The following is a 14,670-nucleotide window of genomic DNA, read 5'->3' as shown; positions in this document are numbered from 1 at the left end:
TGAATTGACGCTTGGGTACGTCTGGTTTTCTTCGTAGTTGTGGAACTGGTGTAGAGATTCATAGTATCCGGGGTTCGAGCTTCCGGAGTGTATCGGCGTAGGACGTCAGAACGAGTTATTCATTAAACCATATCTAAAAAGGGAGGCCAGAACGGGTCGTACTTTAGACCATATCTGGCAGTAGAACATCAGAACGAGTTATTCATTAAACCATATCTGAAGAGGAACAATCAGAACGAGTCGTACATTAGACCATATCTGTTGGAATGTCAGAACGAGTCATATATTAGACCATATCTGTAGAGGAATATCAGAACGAGCCATCTATTAGACCATATCTGAAGAGGAATATCAGAACGAGCCATACATTAGACCATATCTGAAGAGGAATATCAGAACGAGCCATACATTAGACCATATCTGACTGAAGATACCGGAACGGGTCATACATTAGACCATATCTGATAGAGAATGCTTATTTGACGAAGTTTTGGAATGTAAAAGGGCTTGTCAGAATGAATCTCCAGCTCGATTATATCTGAGAGGAATGATTGTCGAGGCGGAACCTGAAAAAAGTTAGAAATATGCGATGTCATGGATGCAAATGAAATGTTTTCAAGGATCTATAGGAAATTTAGTTAGCAACATTTAGAAGATGATTTGGTTGCTTCTTTGTCTGAAGAATTAAGAACTTTGTCTTTGAACGTCCTTCTTTGAGAATCAAGCTCACCATATCGAGTGGGTCATCGCCTCTGATTCGGGATACTTCTGAATTTGAAGATACATGGCCAGAGGAAAATAAATCTTCTTGCCCCTTGTTAGGTGCTAAACCTTTGAATCGGAAGGTATGTGGCTAGAGGAAAATAAATCCTCTTGCCCTTTGATAGGAATTTAGTCCTTGATAAGAGTACCTGAAATTATGCGCCCTAAATCCCTAAGATCCTTGGAAGGGTTAGTTAAATCATGTTATGCTTATGATGTCATGATGTCAGGATGTTATGCAATGCATCAGGAAAAGCGTTAGATAGTAAAGACAAGTGAGTCCCATAAGAAGAACCTGCAGGAAAACCAAAGGGTTAGTGGAAAGCACAGACAAGTCACACAAGTGTCCTTAGGTTTAAAGGCTTGCGTGAAGTTCGTAGGTAAGTATCCTCCCCACTGAAGTTAAGTTGGTTCAACCTGTCCTAGATTAGTAACCGGGTTCTATGGTGCTCATATCTCTGATCTTTCTCGTGGGCATTGTCTCAACATAGCGCACAATCGGCCAGCCAAAAGCATCCCTTGAGTCCAATCTCAACGAGTGTAGCATCGAGTATCAACCAGCTTCAGTCAGGAATCCAAAGCCAGCCATCTCACTACTTCCTATAGGCCAAAGTCAAGTTCAAATAAGGTTCTAAGGGCGAATTAGTGCTTGTGACACCACGCGGTAGCCAAATGTCTCCTCGATCATATTCAAGGGCCATCAGGACAAACCAAAGCATCGCACTAACGGTGGCCACCAGTTCAACCATAACGATACATGTCGTACAGCCTCCCTGGTCTCATGCCACATACCTAAGGTACACTAGATCCGGGTGTAGGATCTTTCCCACAGTAGAATACCCAAAACAACTTTTAAAGATAAAGCAAACAAGTCAAACAAATTTAAAGTGATCCTAGCTCTAAGGTAACCCCTCTTTTATTCGAAAGCATCCCCAGCAGAGTCGCCAGTTCTGTAATACGGTGAACTGACTTTTTAATCGATCGGAATGTCGCGGTTAAGCATGAGTCGCCACCGACTTTTATTTTATCCAAACTAAATCGGAAAGGCTAAAAGAAACAGAAAAAAACCTTTTAAAGAAATCTGAGTTCGGGGGGTAATTTATGCAAAGGGAAGGTGTAAGGCACCCTTTGCATCCATGGTTTTCCATGGGCTCTTAATTGCTTTGCTTGCTCGTTTTCAGAAAATGTAGATGAAAGAGGAAAAATGGACTTTAGCTCGTAAATGAGCGTAGCCAGTTTTTTTTGAAGAATTTTGAGAAAGAATATAGAAAATAGAGCATGACAAGGCAATTAGGAGCAATTACCTTAAACTCAGATGATAGGTCTCTTTTTAGCCTTTCAGAATGAAAGGGTCAATCCTTGCCATAAGTGGGCAGGAAACCTTTCGTTTGGAGGTAGAAGGGTCATCGAATTATCGTTCGCCCAAAGACTGACCCATGCCATAAAGAGGCAGGTAGTCTAAGAGAAAGGATCAGAATAGCCTTTTTCGTAGGCAACCAGAAGATACCTCAGCCTTTTCCGTAGGCAACTTTCGAGGGTCAAGGTCATGTTAGTGTATCGAAGGCAGCATCATTAGGGACCATGACCTTTAATCGAGGCAACATGGCTGAGGTATCCTCGTATTCGAGGGACTGGCTATTCTGCACAAAATACAAGGCAACAAGGCAACAGGAACAGGCAACAGGCAACAGGCAACAGGCAACAGGCAACAGGCAACAGGCAACAGGCAACAAAGGCAACCAGAGGGATTACCCTAAAGGTGTGTGGGTGCAACAATCACGTGGTTAACTTTGATTACATTTATCTTGTATAGTTAGTGATCTAACGTTTGATTGATTAGTCTTGTCACTCCCTATATTACTAACCACGCAGTAATATAATAATATAACATCATAGTTTAAGTGCCTTCAAGGCCAATCAATACAAACCAGGAACAGATACATAATAATATGGGGGAGGGGACAATGAAACCAGCGGATCCCTTAATGGGGTTTGACATAATTACTAATAAAGACAAAGAGGGTTCTAGGATTACCAACATTCGTAGCTTTGGCAACTCGACAAACCTTTAGCTTCGATTGATGAAGGTTGATGGGCAGAGGTTCGCCTTGAAGCATGAAGTATTGACCCTGACCATTGAAGAATTGAACAGAAAATAAATAGCGGTTAGTGTATTGACTATTCGAGCCAAACCTTATTTTGGGCAAAAAGGCAAAAAATAATAAAATAAAATAATATTTAAATAAGGAAATAACAAAAAACTTAGCTTTTGATTAGTGGAGCGCGTGGGCGGAAGGTCATGATTAACCCTGAAAATTTGAACAAAGAAGAGAAGAGGTTAGTGTATGCAAGATCTACGAACCCTAAAAAGGTTTGCAAACTCTAAAAGGTTTGTTTAAGAAAACTTATTGTGACCTACAAAGTTTGTAAGGCTGAAAGATGCATTAGTGGACAACATCTACGTGATCATGATAAAATCAGGGTTTTAAGGCGTAAGGTTTAATTAGCCTAAAATAATCATTTAACTAAAAATAACTATTATTTTTATTATTATTTTTTACATTATATAAAAAAATTGGGTTTTTGATTGAAATAAATATATATAAAAGTATTATAAAAACTCAATTATTATATAAATATATATAAATGAACACAAAAAGAATTATGAAAGTAATCATATAATGATAATAATAATAATAATAATAATAATAATAATAATTAAAAGAAAAATAAGGTTTAGAAAACTTAGCTGGCTGGGGCGCTGATCTGGTGTGGTGGATGGAGGAGTCCATGATATACATCTTCAGTCCCATATGCGTCGGATCTGAATGGGCAATGATCATCGGTTGCTAGCGAGGGGTGTACAGTATACACATGCAGAGGAAGTGCGCTAGATCTCGTGTAGATTAAACATGAAAAATGTATTGGCGTGGGGAGGGTTCGAACCCACGCTTTAATCATTGCAGAATCCCTTCCTTTACCAAGTGTGCTGCGCCATTTTAGTCCTAAGCATAATACCCGAATTTTAAAATAAACAAAATCCGCCCAGGCTCCTTCATCCCTTCCACTTGATTTCTGCAGAATGCAACGCTCTTCAGCCACCATAGCCCTGTATACATCAGAATCATGAAACAATGCACATAAACTCAAAGCAAAATCATAAATCAAGTCGAAATCGGTCCTTGAATTCATGGGCAACATCGGTTTTGTCGGATTTCGCCTAGACTGAGAGCCCCTAATCCGAAGCTTTAGAACCCTAAACATGGAACATGATTATGCTTGCACCAAAACCTCAATTAAATCACCCAGTTATCATTGAAACATCAACGTTAACAAGAATGTATGGTCAAACTGAATTGAAACTATGCGTATGTGCGAAATTGAAAATAAAAAAAATCTGAAACAAGAACCGTGACGCTGCAGCAGCGGTGAGGCTTTCCAGAAGTCTATTGGCACACTCAATTTGGCTTGAATCGATTGGAAGTGTGGTATGCGAATTCTCCGAATGCCATCGTTCTTGCGCCCCCCCCCCCCTCTGATTAGGATTAAGTATATATATAGAGATGGATTTAGGTTACTAAAGATGAAACAAATCTAATGGAATCTTTGTGATTGAAATTACTCAGAGATTTGATTTGGGAAGAGATTTGAAACTTGCTGTTTTGACCTTAATCCAACTTTAATTTCGATTTTGATTGATTACTGAGGAGAAGAAAAAGATTTTTGTGCAATTGATTGGAATTAATTGAAATCACATATATGATTTATTTGATTTAACTTGATATTTAAATAAATAAATACAAAATTAAAATAAATAAATCACAAAATAGGCAATGATGGGTTTATGGGCTTATAGACATATTTAAAATTCACAAGATAGGCCCATTAGTCCCAATCTCTAAGTTCTTTGAATTGGCACTTATGTATTTTTTTTCCTTTCAAAATTTAGCCCACTTGTATCATCCTTAACTTCCTCCATTTTAACTCAATAAATGTGTTCTTGGAGATTTATGTATTGATTTGATTTTGTGTATGGAAAATAGCATGGGCAAATTTTGGGGTATGACACTTAACAATCTACCTTCAGATTTAAGTCGATATCTCAGACGATTCCTTAAACAATCAACTTTTCAAAATCTAAAAGCAGTTCCGTAACGATCAACACTCAAACAACTACTTCTCAAACACTCCAAACATAATCTAATGCATGATTTACTGGATGGCATCTTCAAGCCCATCTCCGACAAAGGTCCCTACTTCAGCAAAGGCAAATTTTTGGGTATTCTAGTGTTCAATCCTCTTCTACCTTCAGACTCCGACAGGCACACAGGTCCAATCTTCTTCGTTCTTTATCACAGAACGGGATAAGTGCAAAATAAACCACTTATGCAATAAAGGTGCGCATCCAAGAATACAACCTTTTCCTTTAGATGATCAATGGTGGATGGAATGCAACAAGTCACCCAATAAGGTAGGAACGGGATTATTGCTGATGAAGATTTTAATGGCAATCATATCCACAATTTTGTCATAATGAGAGAACAAGACTAGCCCATAGATCAGGAAAGCGGTGACTTTTTCGAGAGCGTCCATGCTTGCAGCATTAATCAAGATTTCAGCTTAACTATACAAGAAGTCAATAGGCAAACCAATATATTCTCCTTTATTCACCCAAGCCATTTTGATTTCTGATCGAGGCAAATGCAATGCAGCAGCAACATCTTCCAACTTAGGAATCTCTTCTTCACCAGTGTAGGGCATCTGATCAAGTACCGGTAATCCTAGTATGGAGGAAAATTCCTCTAATGTGGGAACCAGCTGAAAGTCTCTATAAGTAAAGCAATGAAGGAGAGGATCATGAAACCGGATGATTAATCTGTTAAGAGATTCAGAAAGCACGAAAGCACCAGAAACATTACCACAAAGAATCTTTAGAGATGTGGGCACTCCCTTGAAGCTGAGGCAGAAAGGCTTACGAACTTTGATTTCCATGACCTACAAAACAAATTATGGTTAACAATCCTTTAACTCATTGTAATGAGTTAGCCATGGTATGTATTAATGATGCATGGATGCATGAGTCACAAACACAGATAAGTCTACACAAATCACACAATTTCCTTAGGCTCAGCTTGCGTGGAGTTTGACCAGGTGAGATACCCTTCCCAAAGGTACTTCTATGGATAAAGAGATTTTAGCAACGGGTTCTACCAGTGACCCAGAATTGTCAGCCCCTTCTAAAGCACCCTCGAACATGGTACATGCATACCACGCAATGATACTTTAGGAAGAAACCTATCTGAGTTGTAGTATCAGGTTGCGACCATAACTTGGCATGCACCAAGAGTAGCCCTCCCACCATGTTGCTAAAAGTTAAGATGGGTTAAAGGTGACTAAAGGTCCTTGAGCTCCGACGCACCCAAAGATACATGCGTAAACCTCTCTCATGCAAAAGAGGTACACAATAACCAGTGGAGGTCTAACTCAAGCGCGAACTTCATTTTGACCAATCCCAAGCATGCACAAGGGAGGTCTCCATGACTATGACGCTTCTATCTTAAGTGATCTTGAATCCGGGTGTAGGATTCGTCCTTCATTTAATTCCCAAAACAGCCCTTAAAAATAAAGCAAGCAAAGAAAACAATAGAAAACATTTAAGTGATCCTAAACCTTTAAGGTAACCCCTCTTTTATTCGAAAAATCCCCAGCAGTGAACTAACTTTAAAGAAAATGTCGCGGTAAGCAAGAGTCGCCACCGACTTTAATTTTATCCAAATTAATAGAAAGGTTAAAAGAACAGAAAAAACCTTTAAAAGAAATTTTGAGTTCGGGGGGTAATTTATACAAAGGGAAGGTGTAAGGCACCCTTTGCATCCATGGTTTTCCACGGGCTCTTAATTGCTTAGCTCTTTAGTTTTCAAAATTTTAGAAATGAAATAAGACTTTAGCTTGTAAGTAAGCGTAGCCCTTTTGAAGGTTTTTGAGAAAAGAGTAGAAAAGGCTATCCATACCATAAGAGGGTAGGAAGTTCTTTTATTGGAGGTTGAAGGGTCGTCGAGGTTATCGTTCGCCTTAAGACTGTCCCTACCATAGAGAGGGCAGGTAGTCTAAGGGAAGGATAAGAATAGTCATTATTAGGCAACCAAAGAGGACACCTCAGCAATCAAAAGGGACTATCACATCATATCGTAGGCAACCTCGAGGGACGAGATCATATAATCGAAGGCAGCATCGTAGGGACTTATGATGTTTAGTGATGAGAATGAACTGAGGGAAACATTTGCTGAGGCGTCCTCGTATCCGAGGGACTTGACTATTCTGCACTGAAAAGACAACAAGGCAACAGGAAACAGGCAACAAGAGGGGTTACCATAAAAGGTGTGTGGGTGCACAATCACGTGATTCAATTTAGATAATTATCTTGTAATTAATTATTCTAAATTCAATTCGAGGTTTTCACGCCCTAAATTACTAACCACGCAGTTTATAATGTAATGCATAACAATTTAAGTGCCTTCAAGGCCAAGCAATACAAACCAGAAGAAGTTACAAAATATATCAGCCATGGGGAAGGGGAAAAAGCAATAAGATAACCCAAAAAATAATAGGTTAAACACAAGTAATAATATCGGAGAAATTAAAGGAGAATGAGTTTTAGGGTTACCGAAGGTTTGAGCTTTAATCAGTTGGTGAACCCTGAAAATCAATGAATGAAAAATAGAAGGAGGTGAGTGTAGGAGTAATTCATTGACGGTTGAAGCAAACCCTAATTTAATCCATAAGGCAAAGGTAAAAAGTAAAATAATATTTAAATAAGAAAAGAATTAGAAACTTAGCTTTTCGATTGGTATGACGCGTGGTCGAAGGATCTTGATCAACCCTGAAAATTAGGCACGAAGAAGAGAAAAGGTTAGTGCATTAACAGATCTAAACCCTTATTTATCGGGATGAATCAGGGTTAGAAACCATTAAATAAATAAAAAAAGATTTAAATAAATACCCAAAAGTCGAAAGTTCGATTTAATATACCGATTAAATAATTATTGGATTAAATTCTAATTATTTAATCAATTAAAAGTATTTATGAAAAAAGATTGAATTTTAAATAAATAAATAATTGTGATTTTAAAATAATAAAGTTTATTAATGTAAATAAAAGATATAAATAATACTTTATTAAAAAAGAAATAAGAAAATAAAAATAAAAAGCATTTATGTAATTGAATTTAAAAAGATTAAAAAAAAAACTTAGCTGGATCCTGTGTGGTGCATTGGTGGAGGCGCATGGTGCATTGGCAACTCTGGATGCATTGGATCTCCAAGTGGCAGGATCGGATGTCTGGAACGTGGGGGGTGCATGGCAACACATTGACTGGAACGCATCTGATCCGTCTGGCCTCTAGTCAAGAAGCGCGCGCTTCTTTGGTTTGAACCAGTCAATCCAGTGACAGCATGTAGTCGTCTTCCTCCCCCAAAATTCTGCAACTACTCTTTTATGGCGCTTCTTGCTCCCACGCTATAAAAAGCATTGTCTTTTACATCTTTAAAAACCATAAAATGGCCAAAAAGCAACGAAAATTTTTCGCGACTATGCCATTAGGATCGTCCAGTGCCCCTGAACACAATTATAGTCCTGATTTTGCCTAATTTTGGCTATAACATGAAGCCCCAAACCAAAGTCTGAAACCCTAGCTATGGTGATTAGTCGCCAACGTGCACAAGAATCAAATTAAACATCCAGAAACCATCTATGCATTACGACCAATACATATGTGCAATTGGATCATGAAAAAGACGCATGGATATGTGTAATCGAAACTGGAAAAATAAGGTCAAACCGTGAGATTATGGAGGCGATTTTGGGAGCTCTGAGTCTGGAGAAGGAACGAGACACACTCTGAGATGCCTTAGGAACGCGTCTGGATTAATATAAGTTCTTGAATTGACCTCAATCTTTGAAATCAAGTTTGACTTTTGCTTGATATTTCAAGAGTTCGGTTTGGGCATAAGAGGCTGCCAAAAAACATCCCTAGGAGTCTGGAATGATCATGTATATATAGGTGAATATTTTAGGTCAACAATTGTGGAGAAAATCTTGATGAATCAATCTTTGCAAATTTGATTGGAACTTGATTTTGAAAGCTTCTAATTATGGCCAAATCTCAATCTTTTTCTTCCAATCCTCTTGAGTATGAATTTGAATCAAATATGTGACTTAAATGATGATTTAATTTGATTAGAACCAAAACAAATCCAATCTTTTTCTATTTTCTTTCAAAATACTTGATTAAATTGATTTTATAATGAATAAAAATTCATATAAAAATAAAATAATCATCAATAATTTGTGACATAGAGATTGGAGCTTCTAGATGACTTGTATAGCAAGATTGGATCATAAAATATTGGGCCTCTTTGCAAAGAAATCCATTTTAAAACCTTTTCCTTCACATTTTTCCCTTTGAAATTGCCCAACTTTGACAAGGCATATCACCCTCAATTTTTAAGATATGGAAGAGTTCTAGGACTTTTTAGAAACCTCAAGATGTTTAATACAAGCCACTTTGGAAGCCTTTTTTTATTTGAAGATTTTGTCTTGATGATATGGGCTTTGACAAAAAACTGCTTTTGGTTGACTTTCAAAAAGGACCTATAATATTTTGATTCATATCTCTCAAATGAATCATTTTTAGGCTTGACTTTTGAGAGACAAAATTGTAGAGAATTCAATTTCCTTCAAATTGAGCTTTGGATGGAAAATTTATGATGTTCCATGTGAAAGTTATGGCTGGTCAAAGTTCAGTTGAATTTTAGTCCAAAAACCCTAATTTAGAAACTTTGAATTTTGTTGATTCCTGAACTTTTCTTGATGAATCATGATCAATCCTTGATCAAATTATGAATTATACCTCAAAATAAGGATGTTGACCAAAAATCAGGAATTTTGATTGTACTTTGACCACAGTTGACTTTTAGGTCAAACTAGTCGACTGTTGACTTTCTGAGCAATTGACTGGGCAATCCTTGGAATTGAAGCTTGTACTTTTCCATAGAGATAGTTTGAAACATCATAAGCCATATGAAATCCATTGGAGACTTTGATTCATTGATTTTCTTTAGAGAGTTCAAAAACCCTAGTTCATTGAGCCATTGTTTAGGAGAGTGTGTCTTTGAGTCTTGAACCTTTGTTTGAGATTGAGAAGTGAAATGAGATGGGAAAATTTTGGGGTATGATACTAAAACATAAACCAATCTACGGTTCAGTTTTAGACACGATGTTAAGACATCTACTTTGTCATCCGATTATTTTACCAAAATTGTTGCCAACACAGAACAAACAAACTCCCTCTTTGACAAATTTTGGCTAAAACATTATGTGGTCACAATCAGAGCAGCAACAACACATAAAGAAAAACTCATATCATATCCCACAAAAAAACACCCATCAGAACATCTTCTGCTCCCCCTTTAACTAAATTACTAAACTCTCCCCCTTTTAGCCATAATGTGTCAAATATATAAAGCAAACACATTAGTAAAGGTAGTTTAGAGACTACATCACAAAATATCCATGGAACAAGCGCACACATGTGCCAAAAACACAAAACAAACAAAAATCTCAACAGACTCAATCTTCATCAGACCCATAGCTGCTACCATCTTCACCATCAGTATCAATAGAGGTTTGTTCCTCAGTATAGACATCAGAGTCCTGTGCAACATCCTCTTCAACATAATTATCCTCCTTAGCAACTTTCTCCTAAATGGCATCACCAGTCCTAGTACTATTAGCCTGTTCAAGACTGTTGATTAATTTTTCAATATTAAGTTTCCTTTCAGTACTTGTTTGAATGATCTCATACAAATCCTTGCAAGTCTTCTTCAGTTTTGAGATAACATTAGCCTTGGTAGTGGATTTCTACTCAACAAATGCCAAGACAATATTTGGGACATGCTTACCTGCAAATAGTTTGTAATGGAGAGACAAGGTAGATTCCCTTTTGTGAGCAACATCAGCATTAGACAAGATTCCAGGATATTGGTTGAGGATAATGCCATAGATCAGAGAAGGGAAAGTAATGGGCATCTTTATAGCACTAGTTACAACATGCTTCACGGTTTGATAAAAAATATAGGTACCATATTCAAACATTGTTTTGGTACCCACAACATATATAAATTTTCCCAGACCAACGGTAACTGTTGAAGTATGATTAGTAGGAACCCAATTGACAGCGCCAATTCTGTGCAGAATAGCATATTTTACACTAAGTTGGCCATCAGATAACTTGCCTATTGTAACACCCTTCTAAACCCCGAAATAATTATAACAATTACAGAGTAAAACATGTATCAAGGATGCTACGACTCTTCAATTAATTTAAAATCATGTATGTCATGCATAATCACGAGGAAAACATTATGCTCCATCTTTACTAACATGTTAACACAACGGAAATTATCTCATAAGTTGAATAATGTATCAAGCAATAATCATCACATCTAAACCAATAAAATTATTCAACAACTAAAAGTTAGAGTTATCAAACAACTCAAAAGTAAACAAGCGTTCCCCCCTAGTGTTATAAAACCAGAGCATGACACCAACCCTACGAACTAAACGAACGACTCAACATGCTATCCTCACCAAGCACAACTGCTACACTTTAATCTGAAAAATGATCAACAGTAAGGGTGAGTCTCATTCACAATTAAACAATGGTATGAGTTCATAAACGATAAAACACCAACAATATAATATCCACCCAATAGCAAACACATTCAGATTATATACACATCCATCAAATCATAAAAGTTGATCAAACACACCATATTGTATCATTGGACAACCTTCCATTAATGTTATAATAACTCATACACCTAATACAATGCAACTACATGCATGTGGTACCAATCACGAGTTTTACCCATCTCACCGAACTAAAGCATTCACAAGAGTGGCACCAAGCCTCTCTCCCCGAATCTGACCTTCCAACAAAATTTCATAGGTCGTCTTTACGGAATATCCTGATGAATGCTTCCACCAAATGTATGCATCTTCCAAATCATTCGAAGGTGTTCTCCCATCTAAAGCCCGAATAAGATCCTCCACTAATTCACCTTCAATTTCTTCTACAAAGTTGTCGCCAAAGTTAATGCGCCACTCCCACACACCCGAAATTCAAAATCCATTATCATTCACTTTAGAACCAAGATCCTCCGCATAACGGTAAAGAGAAGGAAAACGATCACAAAGAGGGGCCCCTTCCAATAACCATCTATCTAACCAAAAATCAATGTGATCACCATTTCCTAGCTTGCAAATAATAGCCGACAGAAACCAATTTTCCAATGGTCCATTTCCGCGCGAGCCCACCAACAAAGATCTTTCCACCAAAGTGACGCCTTGTTTCTTTTGTGAGTCACATTATTGGAGAGCATAGCTCTCTTTATGTCACCGTACCTACAAGAAAGAAAGTTAGTCCATACAAAATTTTCCCCACTCAAAATCCTCCACCTCCACTTACTAATCAGCGCCTCATTAAACAAACCACAATGTTTGACTCCTAAACCACCCTCCTTCTTAGGAAGATAAACCTTATCCCACCCAATCCAATTAATATTCTTCTTATCCTCCGTACCTCCCCACAAAAAATTCCTTTGAATCTTAATAATCTCTATAATAACCACTTTTGGGGCCTTAAAAAAAGAAAACATAAAGATTGGAATACTAGACAAGACCGAATTTAAAAGCACCACCCTCCCACCAATCGATAAGTGTCTAAATCTCCAAGACTCCAACCTTTTCCGCAACTTGGACACCACCGGCTTCCAAACCTCCCTCCTCTTATTATTAGAGTAAATCGGTATGCCTAAGAAAGAAAAGGAAGAAGATCCCACCAAACAATTAAGGAAGGTAGAAGCCGTTTGAATAAAGTCCCTTTCCAAATTCAAGCCCACAAACCAAATTTTAGAAAGATTAACTCGATGTCTGGAAACCAACTCAAAACCTCTTAGCATGACCTTAATACTCCACAAATTATTCCACGACCCGTCACCAATCAAGAGAGTATCGTCCGCAAATTGAAGAATCTCAAAATGTACATCATTACCAACTTTAAAACCAACATAATCACCCAATCTTGTAGCTCTCTTCATCAATGTCGTTAAACCTTCACCACTAAGAGAAAAAGGAACAGAGAAAGCGGATCCCCTTGCCGTATCCCACGAGAAACAACAAAGTCTTTAGTCGGCCTTCCGTTTACGAGAATAGACATTGAACTAGTAAACACCAAAGCTTCCATCCATTTTCTCCATTTAACACCAAAGCCCATCCGTCTCAATAAGAATCTCAAATAATTCCAAGAAACACAATCGTACGCCTTCTAAAAGTCAACCTTCACCATCATATAACTCTTTTTTTCTCTCTTTGTTACATCCAAAGTCTCATTTACGATCAAAACACCATCTAACATATTCCTTCTCGCTACAAAGGCCGATTGACACTTCGAAACTAACTTACTTATCACCTTCTTCAATCTTTGAGCTAATAACTTCGACAAAATACGATACATGCTACCTATAAGACAAATTGGTCTAAAATCATCCAAGTTACTAGGATTATCAACCTTTGAAATAAGAGCGAGAAAGGAAGCCGTCACCCCTTTTGGAAGAGTAGCCCATTCAAAAAACTCATTAACAAAATCAATAATGTCTTTCTTAAAAAATGGCCAACACTTCTTGTAGAACCCCATACTAAATCCATCCGAACCCGGACTTTTGTCCCCTTCCGAATTCCAAATCACATCCTTCATTTCCTCTTCTAAAAAAGGCACCTCCAACCCCATTGAATCCTCCAAAGACAAACAAGCCAAATCAACCCCTTCTAGAACAGGCCTTGAGGACGAAGTTATAGAGAATCTTCTTTCAAAATGACTACGAATCTCATCCTTTATCAAAATGACATCCTCCAACCAACCTATAACCCCATTCAAGCCCACAGCCGCATTCCTTCTATTCCGATGCTTAAAAACTTAATGAAAGAAGCGATAAATGGAGTCACCCTCCTTAAGCCAAAGGGTTCTCGTATTTTGTCGAAGAATTCTCTCCTTGGTCTGAACCGCTTCCCAAACTTTATTAGAAGCCAAAGATCGATTTGCGGACAAAGCATCAAAATCCACCAAATCATTGCCAACCATAACAAATTCCAAAGCGTTGATGTCATACCCCAAAATTTGCCCATCTTATTTCTCCTAACAAATTCAAATCAAGGTATAAAGCTCGAAGACACTCTCTCCTAAACAAGGCTCAAAGACTTAGGGTTTTGTTGTTCTGAAGGAAAATCAATGAAACAAAGGCTCCATAACATCCCATATGGTCTATGATACCCCACATTATCTCCCTGACAAATTTCAGGTCTCAATTCAAAAGATTGACCACTCAATTGTTCAGAAAGTCAACGGTCGACTGGGTTGACCTAAAAGGTACTGTGGTCAAAGTACAGTCAAAACTCCTGATTTTTTGTCAACATCCTCATATTGAAGTATCATTCACCATTTGATCAAGAATTGATCATGGTTCATCAAGGAAAGATCAGAAATTAACACTTCCAAAAGTTTCTAAATTAGGGTTTTCATAGGAGAAAGTCAACTGAACTTTGACCAGCCATAACTCCTACATGGAACACCAGAAATTTTCCATCCAAAGCTCATTTTGAAGGAAATTTGATTCTCTACAAATTTGTCTCTCACATGCCAAGTCTAAAAATGCTTCATTTGAGAGATATGGATCAAGACATTATAGGTCCTTTTCAAAAGTCAACCAAAAGTCATATTTTTCAAAAGGGCACACAAGGAGCATGGAATATTATTTTGATATGGGACAAAAAACATTGGTTAGAGGATTCTA

General features: G+C 37.6%; 1 protein-coding gene across 1 annotated transcript; it reads right to left on the bottom strand.

Moving 5' to 3' along the window:
* Positions 1-13,148: 13,148 nt before the first annotated feature.
* LOC131658884 (uncharacterized) lies at positions 13,149-13,961 on the bottom strand. Its single transcript, XM_058928134.1, has 2 exons — positions 13,826-13,961; positions 13,149-13,741 (listed from the first exon to the last, which is right to left on the bottom strand). Exons 1-2 carry the CDS (start codon positions 13,959-13,961, stop codon positions 13,149-13,151), a joined length of 729 nt encoding a protein of 242 aa, XP_058784117.1.
* Between the last annotated feature and the right edge of the window lie 709 nt (positions 13,962-14,670).

This window comes from Vicia villosa, linkage group LG3, assembly GCF_029867415.1.
Source record: "Vicia villosa cultivar HV-30 ecotype Madison, WI linkage group LG3, Vvil1.0, whole genome shotgun sequence".
Lineage (NCBI taxonomy): Eukaryota > Viridiplantae > Streptophyta > Magnoliopsida > Fabales > Fabaceae > Vicia > Vicia villosa.
The sequence above is the reverse complement of the archived record's forward strand: the minus strand, read 5'-3'. Positions and strand labels throughout refer to the sequence as shown.

Excerpts from the sequence above, each read along its gene's own strand:
- LOC131658884 (XM_058928134.1), bottom strand. The coding sequence starts at position 13,961 with ATGGTTGGCAATGATTTGGTGGATTTTGATGCTTTGTCCGCAAATCGA. Across the intron at positions 13,742-13,825 it reads AACCCTTTGGCTTAAGGAGG|GTTGGTTGGAGGATGTCATT; the intron begins GTGACTCCATTT and ends ATGGGGTTATAG.